This window comes from Peromyscus maniculatus, chromosome 21 (assembly GCF_049852395.1).
Source record: "Peromyscus maniculatus bairdii isolate BWxNUB_F1_BW_parent chromosome 21, HU_Pman_BW_mat_3.1, whole genome shotgun sequence".
Taxonomy (NCBI): domain Eukaryota; kingdom Metazoa; phylum Chordata; class Mammalia; order Rodentia; family Cricetidae; genus Peromyscus; species Peromyscus maniculatus.
The window spans coordinates 946658-963917 of record NC_134872.1 but is presented as its reverse complement, the minus strand read 5'-3'; the positions used below and the strand labels follow the sequence as shown (position 1 = coordinate 963917).

The 17260-nt window shown below is 44.2% G+C and overlaps 1 protein-coding gene across 1 annotated transcript; it reads right to left on the bottom strand.

Moving 5' to 3' along the window:
* Positions 1–9576: 9576 nt before the first annotated feature.
* On the bottom strand, positions 9577–14243 carry LOC102903783 (HLA class I histocompatibility antigen, alpha chain G-like). The gene is made up of 5 exons (XM_042266668.2): positions 13651–14243; positions 13139–13417; positions 10111–10386; positions 9899–10009; positions 9577–9611 (listed from the first exon to the last, which is right to left on the bottom strand). Exons 1-5 carry the CDS (start codon positions 14228–14230, stop codon positions 9577–9579), a joined length of 1281 nt encoding a protein of 426 aa, XP_042122602.2. The 5' UTR covers positions 14231–14243.
* Between the last annotated feature and the right edge of the window lie 3017 nt (positions 14244–17260).

The following is a 17260-nucleotide window of genomic DNA, read 5'->3' as shown; positions in this document are numbered from 1 at the left end:
GAAGAGACAGCAAAATACTGCATCATCTTATTTGGCTTCCCCTGCTGTTCCTACTTGTAAATTATTCCACATGACCCCCTGAGAGCATAAAAGACAGAAAGCAGAGGCTGCTACAAACACTGCCTGCTTCAGTCAGAGCATTCAGCAGGACAAATCACTGGGAGAGGAAAGGAAAGAGTTAACTTCCAAACTTCTTGCAGCCATGGATATCAGCTTGCAACAGCTATGGCTATTTGATGAGCTACAAAGCAAGCTTCCCTGACAGGCTGACAGCATCTGCTGAGCTAGCCAAGTCACTTGGGCTAATTGGAAATTAAAAGATGATCCTTCACTCTTTGTTTTGTTTGTTTGTTTTTTATTTTTTGAGATAGGGTTTCTCTGTGTAGCTTTACACCTTTCCTGGAACTCGCTTTGGAGACCAGGCTGGCCTTGAACTCATAGAGATCCCCCTGCCTCTGCCTCCCGAGTGCTGGGATTAAAGGAGTGCGCTGCCGCTGCCACCCCGCCCTCTACTTTTCTTTTATCCCAGCACTAGGGACCTGTTTCTTCAGCTATCTTCTCCTATTCCTACTCTAAATATCTGGGAGCTCCGAGTCAGAGAGAAACCAACACTTTTGGCAATTGTTAATCACAGAATATTAGTTTAAAATGTTTTACACACTTAGAAATATAGAGTATAATGCACAATTTCTTTATTTTCTAGACTCTCCAATAGTTTAACTTTATAACCCCCTTTATAACCCTTTATAGGCTCTCTCCTTAGTGGATAACAGAGCAGCTGGATCTTCTTTTACAGCTGCAGCTGCCCACTAATTAGGAAGCGGATAACATGTGTTATCAGAACAGTCTGCTTCTTATCATTTACTGTAGAAATGAAATGTAAACTTCAAATAAAACTTCCAATGTCTGAAGAATTTCTCTTGAATATATATTAACTGTGTATAACAAAGGGAACAGATATAGAGAAAGAAATAAAGAGAGTGACCTTCAGTATGCTTGTGTGTTTCATTCTGTTTCTAAGACCCTTAGATGGAAAAAAAAAATTATTCCAAATTCAGCTACTCTGGGGCATCCCTTTTACAACCCTGCAGCAGCCTGGAAAGCTGGTCTTTTGGGCTGCCTTAGCATAGGGTGACTTTCCTTGGGCTTAGTGTGTCTGAGGGAAACTATGCCGTAGCCAATTATAATTTCTCTTCTAAAACTGCCTTCTAAGAGGCATCACCACAGAGAAATCAATCTGGGATATTTGAAGAGGCATCCCAGAGCCTCTTGTTGCTTCAAACCATTTTTGTAGCTATGAGGTGATCATGCTGAGGGAAAGAGGATCTCAGTCTAAAAGGGCTAGATGTATACAGACCGATGTAAAGTGTTAAGTGACACAAGATCATGAGGAATGTTGGTCACAGGACTTGTTCCCAGGAGTTCTGCTGGCCCATAGATATTTTATGTAATATCCTTATGATACTACAATGGTGGCATTGATTTCCATAACAAAAATGTTAAATGTAGCCGGGCGTTGGTGGAGCACGCCTTTAATCCCAGCACTCAGGAGGCAGAGGCAGGCGGATCTCTGTGAGTTCAAGGCCAGCCTGGGCTACCAAGTGAGCTCCAGGAAAGGCACAAAGCTACACAGAGAAACCCTGTCTCGAAAAACCAAAAAAAAAAAAAAAAAAAAAAAAAAAAAAAAAAAAAAAAAAAAAAGTTAAACGTCTATATTTGTCTAAAAGATGGGATGGAGGAAATCCAGAAACTTAAAAGGCATCAAGAGGACCTGATGATACAGAGGTGAGTTTACCATAGATATCTTGCTCTTAACTTTCCTAAACCTAGTCCAGTACTTCCCAGCAAAGGAATTCAGATGAGGGGCCAATGAGATGGATCAGCAGGTGAAGGTTCTGCCAAGCCTGACAATCTGAATTTGATCCCAGGGATCCACATGGTGGAAGCAGAGAATCAACTCCCAAGGTTATCTTTTCACTTCTGCACACAGACATACACAGAAAATAAATTAAAATGCAAGGGTCAGGTGTGGAGGCAGAGGCAGACTGATCTTGGAGTTCAAGGCCAGCCTGGTCTACAAAGCAAGTTCCAGGCCAGGTAGGCTATGCAGGGTCCCTATAAAGGAACTATTGTGCCACTCTATATTATAGACAGACTTTATGTATTTCTATAGTCTCCAGAGAAAGCAGCTTTTCTTGGAGGCCTTTATTGTCAAAGGGGTTGATAGGTCTGTAGTTCTACCCTTATGGAAGCAGGCAATTGCATGTCTTTGTTCTGTCCAGAAATTCTCCTACAATACATATTCATACAAAGTCGATATGACTAGGTGTTAGAGTAGGAAAAAATCCTTGCAAGAGAACAGAATCTCTGGGCTGGATGGAGAATAGGATTACAGTTGGGCAGGATCATTCCTTGGCCTAAGGACACCCCAAGGAAGGCGTGCTCACCTTAATACTTGCTAAAGAGAAAGTCGGAATAATTAGTCCTCTCATGAGATACGGTACTGACCCAGCCCTTAGGTCAGTAGCAGATGGGCCACAGCCATGTAGGTGTGTAAGTCTGCCCACTCTTCTGGATTAGACTTTTCCTTCTCTTCTGTCTCTTCTCTAGGCATGCTCTCCTTGGGTCTTTTCTTCAACATTGCTGCTTCCTTACTCTTTCTTTAAAGCTTCCTTCCTTGCCATGTGGCTGCTTGTCTGCCCTGTGTCTGACCTACATGACAGTTTAAAATGGCCTTTATCCCTTCTTTCCTCCATTCTCCTCCTCCAGGAAGAAGCTGAGGCTTTGCAGCTTGCTGATCCTGAGGTTTTCCTTTTTAACGTGATATTGACCTTGAGATTCTTTTTGAGTCTTTCTAAATTACTTTATTATTGAGACCAAGAACGCCCAAAAGGGACCCCAATTCCTCTTGTATCGTTGGCATACACCTATAATCCTAGCACATGAGAGATTGAGGCAGAAGAATAAAGAGTTCAACATTATTCTCAGTTACACAGTAGGAGTTTGAAGGCAGCCTGGACTACAAGAGAGCCTGACTCAACAAAAGAAAACAAGCGTGTGGTGGCACATGACTTCAATCCCAGCACTCTGGAGGCAGAGGCAGGCGGATCTCTGTGAGTTGGAGGCCAGCCTGGGCTACAGCGCAAGTTCTAGGGCATCTAGGGCTCCACAGAGAAACCCTGTCTCTAAAAGCAAAACACAACAAAACAAAAACAAAAAGAATAGAAAGGAGGGAGGGAGGGAGGGAGGGAGGGAGGAAGGAAGAGAGGGAGGGAGGAAATAAGGGAGGGAGGGGGGAAGGAAGGAACAAAAAGAAAAAGAAAAGAAGGAAGGAAGGGAGGCAGGAAGGAAAAGAAAAAGAAAGGAAAGAAAACAGAACACATGGTGAGGGGGATACGACCATGAGGGTCTAGCAACTGCTGTGGGATGTTCTGTATGTCAAATGTGTATCTCTGATTGGTTAGTAAATATAACTCTGATTGGCCAGTAGCCATGCAGGAAGTATAGGTGGGACAAGCAGAGAGGAAAATTCTGGGAAGTGGAAGGCTGAGGCAGAGAGACCTGCCAACCTCCGCCATGACAAGCGAGATGTAAGGTACCAGTAAGCCACGAGCCGCGTGGCAACTTATTGATTAATATAAATGGGTTAATGTAAGATAAAAGAAGTAGATAACAAGAAGCCTTCTGTGGCCATACAGTTTATAAGTAATATAAGTGTCTGAGTGATTATTTTATACGTGGGTTGTCGACTACTGGGGCTTGGCGGACCTGGAGAGAAAACTCTCAAGCTACAAACAACAAGACATCCAGCATGACAGTGAAGCAATGGAGTGACTAGGCTAACATTAAGGAGATCCAGGGTGTCTGCCTACCTCACACCAGGTAGGGCAAGGGATGTGGGACATTTGTCCCAAAGAGTGTTGGTAGAGTTCCACATGTGTTTGAATACAACATGTCCCTACACATGCACACACATATTTTTGTGCATACAGGTACATATGTTTATTTGCTTGTTTGCTTGCTTGCTTTTAGACCAGGTCTCATATAACCCAGACTGACCTGGAATTTTCAATCTTCTGTCTCAGCCTCCTAGGTGCCAGTATTATAGGCATTTGTCACCAGGCGAGGATTAAAAGAGATCTGGACCCTGGGGAATAAATGTTTGAGAATGAATTTGTAATAGGTATTGTGTATATTTGTTTGTACTGCTACAACAAAATACCAGGGGCTGGGTAGCTCATACAGAACAAAAGTTTATTTCTCATAGTTCAGGAGGTTCGTATATCCAAGGTCAAAGTGATGGCTAACTCAGTATCTAATGAGTGCTCACTTCATGGTACAATGACATTGTCTTCTTGCTGAGTTCTCAACATGGCAGACATGGTGAAGGAGCTCTCTGGGTTCTCTGTTGTGAGAGGACTAATCTCATTCATAAAGGCTCCCCATTCTGATCCCATTATTTCCAAAGTCAAAAGGTATTTCCCTCACCTCAAATACCATCACATCCAAGATTAGGTTTAAATAGGAACTTTTGGATATAACTGGTCTGAGGATAGTCTGAAGACACTTGTGTCCTTCCTTTGAATATGAGACTGTGGATTAAGGTACCTCAGGAAATTGGAATTCTCTCAGGAATTTCATGCTGAGAGACAAATATTCAAACCTGGTGCCAGTCAGAGGAGGAACTTGTCCCCAGAAGAGATGTTTCACACACTTCTAATAACTTGCTGGACCACCCTGTGGGATGAAACTACAGACCAGACAATGGTGGGTTGATGGTGAGCTAGACCACACCCTGGACTTGGACAGCCTAGTTATGCACATCTGCTACCTTCTGTTAAACATTGTCCTCATGTGAGGTCTCTAAATGTAGACTTGGGAGCTGCTAGACCTCTCTGTCCTTACAATGTGGCCATATTAAATAAATATAGTTCTCTCCCCCTGGCTTTATACTATTTGGCTCTTTTAATTACCTTGTTGAACAGACAGCTTACCATGCCTTATTAGGGCTGTATGTGAGTGAGGGGCACAGGCTCTGATATTAACTCTGGTAACAGGCTAGGCTAGCCTTAATCTATCTATCTCTCTCTCTCTCTCTCTCTCTCTCTCTCTCTCTCTCTCTCTTTCAATTTTTGAGACAGGATCTCAGTATATAGCCTTAACCGGCCTGGTTAACCCTAATCCAACCTTAACCCTTACTTTGCATACCAGTCTGGCCAGGCTAACCCTAACCCCAACGCTTGCTTTGTAGGTGGCTGGCCTCAGATTAACAGAGACTTTCCTCCAAGTACTAGGATTAAGGCATGTTCTACCATGCCTGACTAGCTTTAATCTCTTAACAACCCTCCTGTTCCATTGCTCTCAAGAGCTGAGACTAGAGTTATAAGGCATCATAGATGGCCCACAAATACATTATTAAGAGTTTAAGATTTTTGAGATTTATGTGTACTTTATGTGTATGGATGTTTTTCTTGAATGTATATCTGTGCACCATATGCTCACAATGCCAGAAGAGGGTATCAGATCACCTGACCCCAGATCCAGGGACCCACATCCTCTGAAAGAGCAACTTGTGCCTTTAATTGCTGAACCATCTCTCTATTCCCTATTATTATGACCTTATAAAGACTATTATAGGGCTGGAGAGATGTCTCAGAAGGTAAGAGCACTGGCTGCTCTTCCAGAGGTCCTGAGTTCAATTCCCAGCAACCATATAGTAGTGCACAATCATCTATACTGAGATCTAGCAACCACATGGTGGCCCATAACAATTTATACTGAGCCCTGGTGCCCTCTGCTGGCCTGCAGGCATACATGCAGGCAGAATGCTGTATACATAATAAATAAATAAATACATCTTAAAAAAAGATTATTATAGTTGGGAATTTATGAATCTATGATTATTGTTCCTGTATTGCATTGATTCCACATACACCCCAATGTAGTAAACATTTCTTTCTATTTGCTTAATGCTATAGACAGATTTTCCCCATGTTACCAGAGTTAAGGGCATGACCAATCAATTTTTTATTAGATTTGAGGCCTGGTCTGCAGGTGGGAATTTATGCTTGGTGCTGTGAACTTGGACAAAAGCCCATAGCAACGGGATTCATAAGCCCTAGGGAGTAGGTAGGGCTCCACCTACTACTGTTGTGCTACTAAATGGTAATCCTGTCAAATAGCCTTCTAAATATTTATGTGGACACACATAGATTTTTGCTACTCTTACCCTTGGTCAGAGAAGCTTGTTTTTACACTTAATGCAGAGCCTAATTGATCAAACTGTTGCACATAAGTGTCTGTTGAACATGAGGTCCTAACAGGACATCTACATCACTCTCTCTGAGGTTTTAGTTAACACCATGCCAAAGAATGTCAGGGCTGGAGGGTGGGGAGCTCTGTGAAATGCCATCTTGTAGACATGGCCATTGCATTTCAGAGCTCATAGCTCATGACAGTTGGTGGGGTACTTAATGGGACAGAGAGGTACAGTGGGCATTGGAAGAGGATGAGAGGGGGCAATGGTATACATTAAAATGACCAAAATACATTAAAATGTGTGTTATTGTCAAAGAACAAGTAAATAAATAAGGTGTCCTGGAAAAAAAAAATACATGTTTGTGGAAAAATCGCCTAGAAGTATACAAATAAATGATGTTATTTAAACAAAAAAACAAACAAACAAACAAAAACAAGCATCGAGCTGGGGGGTGGTGGTGGTGGTGCACGACTTTAATCCCAGCATTCTGGAGGCAGAAGTAGGCAGATCTCTGTGAGTTCAAGGCCAGCCTGGACTACAGAGCAAGTTACAGAACAGGCTCCAAAGCTATACTGAGAAACTCTGTGTCAAAAACCCAAAACAACAAGAAGAAAGAACAAAATCAAAACAAAAATCCAGCAACATCAACACCTCAAGGCCAAGCCCCAGCAAATTCTCTCCCCTCTCTCCCCCTGCCCCATCTCTCTGGTCTTATTATGGTAGCTCTGTCTGTCCTGGAGCTCACTGACCTCAATTTATAGAGATCTGCCAACCTCTGCCTCCGCAGTTCTGGATTAAAGGTTTGTGCCACCATGCACTACTACCAGCAACCATTCTCTAGAGCCACACTGTACCTCCTAAATGTTCCAAACATTTCTAAACAACACCACAGCTGGTACAGTGTTCAAGCCCACAAGCCTATGGAAATATTTATAGTTAGATCACAGTCCTGAAACAATACCCAGTTCTAGAAATGAGCTTAGAAAATATTTAGAAATTTCCCACCCAGGGTGATCCATGCAACCCCCTAAAGCCCTCCTTGTTAATTAACCTCTCTGGAATTGTGTATATCCTTTACTTAATAACTTCTTTCCACTTATAAGTGAGCTTGTGGGTGTGGCCAAACAATGACTGATCTAACTGGAGACCCAAGCCATGAGAGGGAGCTCATGCCCACAGTGCCTGGATGGCCAGAAACTGGAAGCTGGATAGCTCAGAGACCTAGGGTAGAACCAAACATGAATGACGGGAAAACAAATTTTAAATGAAATGATTCCCAATAATATTCTACTATACTTACAGATTGGTGCCTAGCCCAATTTTGATCAGAGATGCTTCCCCCAGCTGCTGGTGGGAGCAGATGCAGAGACCCATAAGCAAACATTAGGGAATCCACCAGAAGAGAGGGAAGGACTAAAGTAGCCAGAGGGGTCAAGGACACAAGGAGAACAGGTCCACTGAATCAAGTAAGCAGGGCTCATAGGGGCTCTCAGATATTGAAGAGGCAATCATGGAGCATGCATGAGTTTGTGCTAGGTCCTCTGCATACATGCTGTGGTTGTTTAGCCTGGGTTCTGTGGAACTCATAACAGCGGGAGTAGGGTGTCTCTGACTCTTTTCACTGCTCCTGTGACCCTTTTTCTCCCATTGGGTTGCCTTGTCCAGCCTTGATATGAGGGTTTATGACTAGTCTTATTGCACCTTGTTATGCTATGTTTGGTTGGTATTATTGAGAGGCCAGCTTTTGTCTGAAGGAAACTGGAGGAGCAGTGGATCTGGGGGAGAGGGAAAGTTTCCAAGCCAGGGGAGAAGACTGGGATGAAGAGAGGGAGGGGAGACTGAAGGAGGGATGTATTGTATGAGACTTTTCTCATAAATAAAGAAAAAAGAAAAAAAAAGGCATAGAAAGTCTCAACTTTCCTGTGTACAGGAGTCCCCTGGACATCTCAAGATTCAGAGGGTCTTGTCTGAGATTCTGTGTAATAAGCTTGGACTGAGCCTGTTGATGTTCAGACCACAAGCTGCAAGGATGTAGACCAGGATCCCCTAGTCCATGCACAGTCTCACTCACAGCTGATAACAGGAGTCATTGTTGAAGAAGACTGTATTCCCCCACACTTGCAATACCAGCACTCAGGCTGAGGCTGGATGATTTATAGGAGTAGAAGGTCAACTCAAACTATTGTATCGCTCACTTTTCTCGTTACTGTAAAACAAACAAACAACCTCAAAGAAGAAAGAAGTAACTTAAGGCAAGAAGGATTTCTTTTGGTTTTTGATTTAAGAAGGTACAACCCATCCTGGCAGGAAAGGCATGGTGGAGTTCATGGAAGCTGGAGCACATGGCTGGGATGACTCACATCTCCATGCATCAGGAAGCAGAGTGTGAGGATGCTGGCTCTTATTCCCTTATCTTCAGTCTGGGCCCCCAAATCAGGGACTGGTGTCACCCACATTCAGTGTAGTCCCCTCCCCTCAATTAATCTTCTCTGGAAATCCTTTATAGACATTTTCAGATTGCAAGTCCTGGGAGATTCTAAATCCAATCAAGCTGGCAATGAAGATTTCCCATCACAGCTACATAGTGAGTTCCAGGCCAGCCTGAGGTACAGTGTGAGACCCTGCAAAAGAGAGTGAAAGAAAAAGTAGTATCTGGTTTCCCTGCTTTACAGTCTAAGACAGTGGATCTGCAAGGAGGCCTGAGAATTCTAGAACAAGGTTTCAGGTCACAGATGTCAATCATCAGAGCAGCACCCACAACAAAGAACAGTCCCAAATGTCATCACCACTGAGCTGTCATGTTGACAGGTACATATTGTTTTCTCTTCTATGGTGTTTAGCTCAGGTAAGCAATTAACATGATGAAAGTCTCTGACTGATATCTGACTTATAGACACAAATAGTAGAATCCAAATTCTTATCATTTAAACATGAAGAAATTTATTATGTGAAATTATAGGCTTACAAATTTTTTATCTTAGAAAAATCAAACCCCAAACTTGAGTCTTCACATCTATGGACAGAACACAAAGCCCATCAACACCAGGTTCTGTACAGGTACAGGTAGATCACCAATAGAGCCAAGGACTCAGCCATGCTCAGCTGCAGGGATGTTTAGCAGAGTGATGGGGGACCAGGTCTCTGCTTCCTTTCTAGACTTTCAGGGAGGAGGGAGTTCTAATGCCAGGACATGGGGCCAAGGGGTGGAAATAAAATGACAACCGTTATCTAATACATCCTTTTCCATCTCTGGGAGGATAAAGACAGAGAAGGATGCAGAATGAGTCGGTTACAGAGGAAACTTCTATTCCTAAACCTCAGATAATATTCCAGGGTATGGTCACAGGCAGACCTACAGGAAACACAAGAAGAGGACCAAGTACCCTCCCAGAGGCCTGTTGCCTTCTGCTGGAGACTCCACCTCAGATTTGTATCCACACCACCAGAATCCTCAATGTGAAACCTTTGTTCTCTATTTTCAGGTGTTCCTCACAGAGTTACTTAAAAATGGTCCCAAAGTGGCTAAGCACAGATGAATGGAAACACTTTATAGTAACACAACAGGAGATGGGCACATTTACATGCAGGGCTTGAAATTTCTCAATAAGGCCCAAATCTCAAACACTGTCTTTATCCTACCTGTATTCTTCCTCATCACAATGGCAGCCACAGCTCCAGCTACCAAAACTCCAAGGAGAACCAGGCCAGCAATTATTCCCATGGTGGGGATGGTGGGAGAGGGAGGAGGCTCTGGGAGAGAGAGTAGGAGAGGATAGAAGTGAGGGACCCTGACCCTGCTCAGGGCTCCTGCTTTCCCTAAGGACAGGCTCTGTGCTCTCACCCCTCCTTACCCCATCTCAGGATGAGGGGCTCAGGCAGCCCCTCATGCAGCACATGGCATGTGTATCTCTGCTCTTCTCCCGAAGGAACCACCACAGCTGCCCACTTCTGGAAGGTTCCATCCCCTGCAGGTCTTGTCTCAATAAGATCCATGTCCTGGGTCAGGTCCTCCTCATCCCTCTGCCAGGTCAGGGTAATGTCCGCAGGATAGAAGCCCAGGGCCCAGCACCTCAGGGTGACGTCTCCTTCAGGCCTGGGGTGATGGTTCACATTTGTTTTTGGAGGATCTGAGGAGAAGAGTCAGAGAAAACACCCTTCTGTTCCTTCCTGTGGAGCACTTGAGCACTGATCATGTGATCACCCCAGAGTTGTGTTGGAGATTTAGAGAGTAGCATGTAAACTGCATGGACTCAGGATGCAGAACTACCTATTCCTTGGGAAGTTCAAGAATAAAGGCATGAACCTCTATACCTCTGAGTAGATTAAAACCCAGTGACTCTGAATAACTATAGCTGATCCATGAACACTGACAGAAACAGGGGCTGAGATCAAAAGGGAACTGCCACTCACTATTTCAGAGCTGGTTCCTCTCCATTCCTGAACAGATGGAATCTGTATTATGGTTTGAATATAGTGTTCCCCCATGGCTCAGGTATATGAAGCTTTGGTTTGTTCTGGTGATGCTGATGATTCTAGTGGAATATTCAGTGTGTAGGGTCTAGCTGGAGGGAGTTGGTCACTGGGCATTGGGCCTTAAGAATTATAGTCTGTTTCTAGCTACTCTCTCCTCCTCATCTGCCCAGATGTGAGGAAGGTTTCTAGGCTGTGGCCCTGACCTGCTCCCACCACCATGTGCCCCTTATGAACTGTTAACTGATGGTTGGAGAGTCACAATACTCCAGTTCTTTCCCCTGAAATTGCTTTTTCTCAGGTATTTGGTCACAGTAATGAGAGAAGCAAGTCATACAATCCTTGAAAGAAGGGTGGATCCTGTGGGATCTGGAAACCAGGGAGGCTTCCTCTGCTCGAGACCAATGGTGAAAGGGTGGTTGTGACTAACTGGAGAGGCATCAGCAAGTATCTAGATAGGGCACCAATGACAAATGTCTTAGTACTGTTCTATTGCTGTGACAAGACACCATGACCAAGGCAACTTATAAAAGGAAGGGAGCAAGTAACTGGAGGGCATGGGCTTTGAAATCTCAAGGCTCAACCCCTGTGACACACCTCCTCCTACAAAGTCACATCTTCTGATCCTTCCTACACAGTCCACAATAAAAGCCAAACATTCAAGTGTGTGTGCGCGTGTGTGTGTGTGTGCGTGTGTGTGTGTGTGTGTGTGCGCGCGCGCGCGTGTGTGTGTGTGTGTGTGTGTGTGTGTGTGTGTGTGTGTGTGTGTGCATCTGTACACATGCAGCACATATCTGAAGGTCAGAAGACAACTTGTGGGAATCAGTTCTCTTGCTGACCTAATGATTCTTTCATACTGCCTCAGATTATGCAGCCTTTGTTTCATAGAGGGATGAATAGTTACAGGACTCAATTTCTCTGCTTCCACAGCACTCAAATCTATGTCCCACAGTATTGTGAACCCTGTTTAAGGATTCCTTAATTTTAAAAAATATTTGTTTGTTTGTTTCAAAAAGTTCAGTGGGAGAACATTCCTGATTATTAAGGTTTCCCATACTGAATCACTACTAAGGCCCTATATGCATGCTGAATCTTAGGCTTTTCTCTGAATTAAAGGTTGGCCTAAGGGGAATTCTTTTACTTGTACTTCACTTTCTATATTTACTGTCTCATTCTTACCATCCACTCCAAGTTTTTGGATTGCAGAAGCACAGCTCTAATCCTTTTCTTTCCTTTATTCCTCCCTCCCCACCCCCCAGTCATAAGAAGTGGTCCGCCAGCACCTGCATTCTGACTTTCCCCCTTCAGTTTATCGCTCCAATCTGAGGTTAGCACAAAAGGCAGCATTTGCATGTCCTTTGCTCATTGTAATTCCTCCCTTAGGTGGGCAAGTTCTTTCTGGAAGGTGTCTCTGCCTCAGTTGCCCACAGCAAAGGCCACACAGCTGCTGCCACTGTCTGCTGAGGATCTGGGGCCCCACAGGGGTTACACCAGAAATCAATATTGTTGGTGCTCATGTGATAGATCTCGTGCCAGGTAGAGGAGGACAACTACCCTGGGATTCCCAGCACAGATATACATCCTCCTTCAGATGGAATGGTCTCAGATGCCAGTCTTACCACCCATTCCAAGAGCAATACAACTCTCAGCTGTCATTTGCATGTCTTATATCCTATAGGAAGAACCATGTAACCGATCCTCCCAAACCCATCTTTGGTCCTGCTGTGTTCCTACTCAGCTGTCAAGGTTTTATTACTTTTTCTGGAGAGATATGAACACACATCTATTCACCCTAGATAAGACTCCAACAACAAACTAAAGGAAGGATTCCATCCAACTCCATCTTTATCTTCCAACACTAGTTTGGCAATCCCATAAATTTATTGGCAGTTACTTACAGGAACGTGAGTGAGGAGTTACTTATATTCAAAAACACCTGCATCACTGAAAAGTCCATTCCATCATGAATGACTGCTCACAAAACCTGCCTCACTGGTCTGCCACCAGTATATTTTATCAATTAACCACCACCACCCTTCCTGGCTGTCCTGGAGTTCCTTTTGTAGATAAGACTAGCCTGGAACTCACTCATCCTTCTGCCTCACTAATGCTTGAATTAAAGGCATCAGCCACTATACCCAACCCATCAATTAACCTAACTCCTATATACACTAGGAACTGTAGACCAGGTGCAGTTCGTAGGATTCTTTGTGAAGGGGGAACATAGAGGGTGTCAATGGCTAGAATGCCCAGTGTTGGTAATCACAACTACTCTGATTTTGAAACCTTTACAGGCCATGTCACACCTGGGGGGACAGTTTTTCACAATAGGTGGCTTAGGAATTAGTCCCTGTTCTCTTTCCTTCCCATAAACTCTACTCAAGGGTCGACACAAGCTACCCAACGCACCTGCACGCTGCAGCATCTCCTTCCCTTTATCCAGGTATTTGAGAAGCCACGCCACGCACGTGCCCTCCAAGAAAGATCTCCATGACCTTGCAAAACCAGATGCCTCCCATTTGCGCCGGGTGTTCTGAGCCTCCTCGTTATCCGCTGCTATCCAGGAGCGCAGGTCCTCAGTCAGAGCGATGTAATCCTGTCCTTCATAAGCCATCTGCTTATACCCACGGAGGAGGCGGTGGTCTGGTCCTATGTCACAGCCGCACAGCCACTGGATAGTGTGAGACCCTGTTGCAGCCAGGGAGATCAGGAAGGTCTCCTAGGTTAGCCCCACTCACTACACATAGCCTGAGCGTGTTTGGTTAAAACCTATTTCAAATTGAAATGAAACCCCAATAAATTGCCTCAAGCTTTTCCAGGATGGCGGTAACTTGTCGGATTTCACTAACCCAAGGCTTGTTTCCATGGTCCTAGGAATATGCAGAGACTATAGCTAACTTTCTGAGTCTAGGGTCACTCACCATTCTCCCTCTGGCTATGGGAGCTGAACATGGTCCACAGTTCGACTCGACCAACTAATAAGACGCGCCTGCCGAAGCGCGTCAACTCCTCCAAATGCTCTGGGTCCTGAGCCATAAATGACACCCGCGGCTTCACCCGTGGACTCTCCTCGTCGCTGTCGAAGCTCAAGATCTGCGTGTTGTCCACGTAGCCCACGACTGTGAACCGAAGTTTGCGATAGCCAGGATTGTAGGCGATGACGAAATACCGCAGAGAGTGTGAACCTAGGGGAGATGCTCGGTGACCCTGCACCCGGCCAGACCGGGGAACTGGCGCACTCGCTGGGAGGCGTGCAGGGTGCGGGGCTCCAGACGCGGATTGGAGAAGGGAGCCTGGCAGGGGCTGTCCATCTCGAGGAAAGGGGAGGTCTAGGTGGGCGAGGGCGGAGACGTGGCTTTCGGTGTGCGGTCCCTGCCGGGTGCTCTTGCTCCTGGCAAAGACTGTTTCTCTCTCCACCCCACACTCACTGGCGCGGATATGAGTTGAGGCCAGGGCGGCTGCCAGCAACAGATACAGGGCGCATGGCACCGTGGACCCCATCCTCTGTGTTTGGAGAATTTGACGAGATTGGTTCGTTGTTCCTCTTTGGGTGGTTTTTTAGCCTTGCGGGTGTGTGGGGACGGATGACGATAGCTCTGAGTGGTTCTCCAAAATTCCCACGTACAACAGAAATGAACTTGTGGATGTTCAAACATTACTGGGGAATAAGGGATTCCTATTTGTGAGTTCTTAGTGTCTTCTTGACACCCCCTCCCCCCCAAAAAGAAAAGAAATTAAGGCTAACGATCAAAACATTAACAAAATCAGACTCAGAAGGACGCTCCAAGACCACTTCATTAGTTTTGGCGGGGGGTGGGGGCGAGGTGGGAGGGTAATGATGACAACAGCACTTACAAGCCATAATCTTAGCAGCTCTGTCCAGAATGTCAAAGTAAGCATACTGGAGATTTTGTTCTGGATAAAAGAAGAGATAGAAAAGGGAAAAGAAAAAAGTCAACCTTTTGAGTTAGAAATCAGGAAAACAGTAGGCTTTGCAGTGAATATCTGCAAGAACTGAATTGAGGGAGGTCCTCCAGGGATATAGTAAGTAATTCATTTAGGGTATTATTATTTCTCTTGTGTGTTTTCAAATGACTGGCTTTCTAGAAGGGTTGTCTGCTGGCCATGTGGTTAACAGGACTAGTTAGATTAACTCTTAAGAGAGGGGGCATTGGCATGCGATATTCTGGTCTTTGGGACAGACCAGAATGTATAGTCTCCACCCCTGGTCAGATGTGGAAATTAGATTCCATTCTTTTGACCAAAAGGAAATTACCTCAAAGCCCTGATACTTCCTCCTTTTCATACGGTAAACGGGGAAGTGGGGGTCGGGGTAGGAGGCCCATTCCCAGTGACCTCCAAGACTGATAATGCCTGTTTAGCTGCCTAACACTGGCAGAAGGTCCTGACGATTGACAATTTGTGAGCTAGAGAAATGAACTCTGGTGCCATGAGGAGTGCTCAACCCTTAGACACCTTGAAAACAAGACTGAGACCAGATACTTTACCAACACCCTTTCCTGCACCACTCTATCACAGTGTCTCCCAGAGTCCTGGTGAGGAGCTGTGTGTGACAGCAAGCCTCAGCATTTTGGTTTCTGGATCTTTGTATATTCTTACAAATTATTGAGGACCTCAAAAAGATTTTATGAAGGCTACATTTATTGACCTTTTCTGGACTAAAATCTAAAACACCGGACTAGAAGATGGCTCAGCAGCTGAGAGCATGTATTGAGCTCAGTTCCTAGCATCTATGTCCTGCAGCTAGCTCACGGCCACCTATATATAACTCCAGCTCTAGGAGATCTATGGTAGGGGCCCCTGAGAGTCAGTGAAAATAAAAACAGAAGATAGATTTGTGGTCCATGCAATGTCTTTGAATATACATAAACTTGACCACATCTCTCCTATAACCCTTCTTGCTCAGTGAATTTTCCTGAGAGAACTTGAAGAACTGAGGCTGTTATGTGGTTTTTATCTCTGCCAAATTGCTTATGGAGAGTTTGCTACATCCACTGAGCAGCCCTCCCTTCCTCCACATATGAACCATCTTTATTATTATTATTGTTATTATTATTTTGGTTTTTCAGGGCAGGGTTTCTTTGTGTAACAGCTCTGGCTATCCTGGAACCAGGCTGGCCTAGAACTCACAGAGATCATCTTTATTATTTTTCTAGTTTTTTTTAATTAGTTTATTTTTATTTTACCTGTATGTATATTTGGCCTGCATTTATGTATGTGTGCCATATAAAAGCAGTGCTCACAAAAGCCATCAGATCCTCTGGGTCTGGAATTGTAGAGGGTTGTGAGCCATAATGTAGATGCTTGGAGTTGAACCCCAGGTCCTCAGGAAGAGCAAACAGGCTCTTAACTGTGGAACCATCTCTCCAGCTCCCTGGGCCATCTTTAAAATCCCACCTTTAGGTTTTAAAATAACCAATAAAATTATAAATTACCATAAATGGGAGACAAAAAAGCAAGAACCATATTTTAAAAAGCCCTGTTTTCTGTATTCATTGATCTTGTTCAGTTTCTTTTCTTTTTTTAAAATTAGTTAATAAATTTTTAAATTAGTAAATAAATTAATAAATATTTATTTATTATGTATACAGTATTCTGCCTGCATGTGTCCCTGCAAGCCAGAAGAGGGCACCAGATCTCATTACAGATGGTTGTAAGGTACCATGTGGTTGCTGGGAATTGAACTCAGGTCCTCTGGAAGAAGCCATCAGTGTTCTTAACCACTGAGCCATCTCTCCAGCCCCTTGTTTGGTTTCTTTATGAAGAAGAGTTCATCTAAGCCTGTAGTGCACATTAAACTGTTTTCCTGAAGAAACCTTTGGTCAGAATCACAACATATTTGACTTCCATGCACATCCCCCAACAAACAAATAAAATATTTTCAAAATTAATGTAATATTTTTAAAAATACTTAAAACATGGTGATACATTATGGCCCATGACTATAGTCCCAGCATGTGGGAGGCTAGGCTGAAGAAAGAGGTTTGCCATGAGTTTGAGGCCAGTCTGCATTACATGAGACCCTTACTCCACAAAAGAAAACAATATACAAGATGTTTTTTTTAAATAAAAGTGAAATTTTCTTTTAACCTGCAAATGAGTGGTGCTGTTAACTGTAGTTTTCAGAAGAGGACATGCCTGCCAATGGCCACGTCAGAGGATCTGCAGACAGCAATGGAGCTTATGGAACACAGCCCAGAGGATAACAAAGCTACTCTGAGTGCGTCCTGGACAGGCAAAGTCCCAGAGGATGTTTCCAGAACGCCCCTTGCTTCTGCTGTGCTTCCTCCTGCTTGTGCTGTCCTGTGCCTGCTGTGTTTGGAATGCTGTGACTTCCCACTGTATCTAGTATAGTGTGATTGTTTCATGGGAAAATCCCACTCTTCACTGGGCAATTTACTTGAAGATCATAAGGAAGATGATTTTTATAAGAGCAATGATGATTAGTTAGATCTATGATTTAACTGGACTTTCTGATTTAGCCTAAAAGATGCAGATAGTTAGGACAGT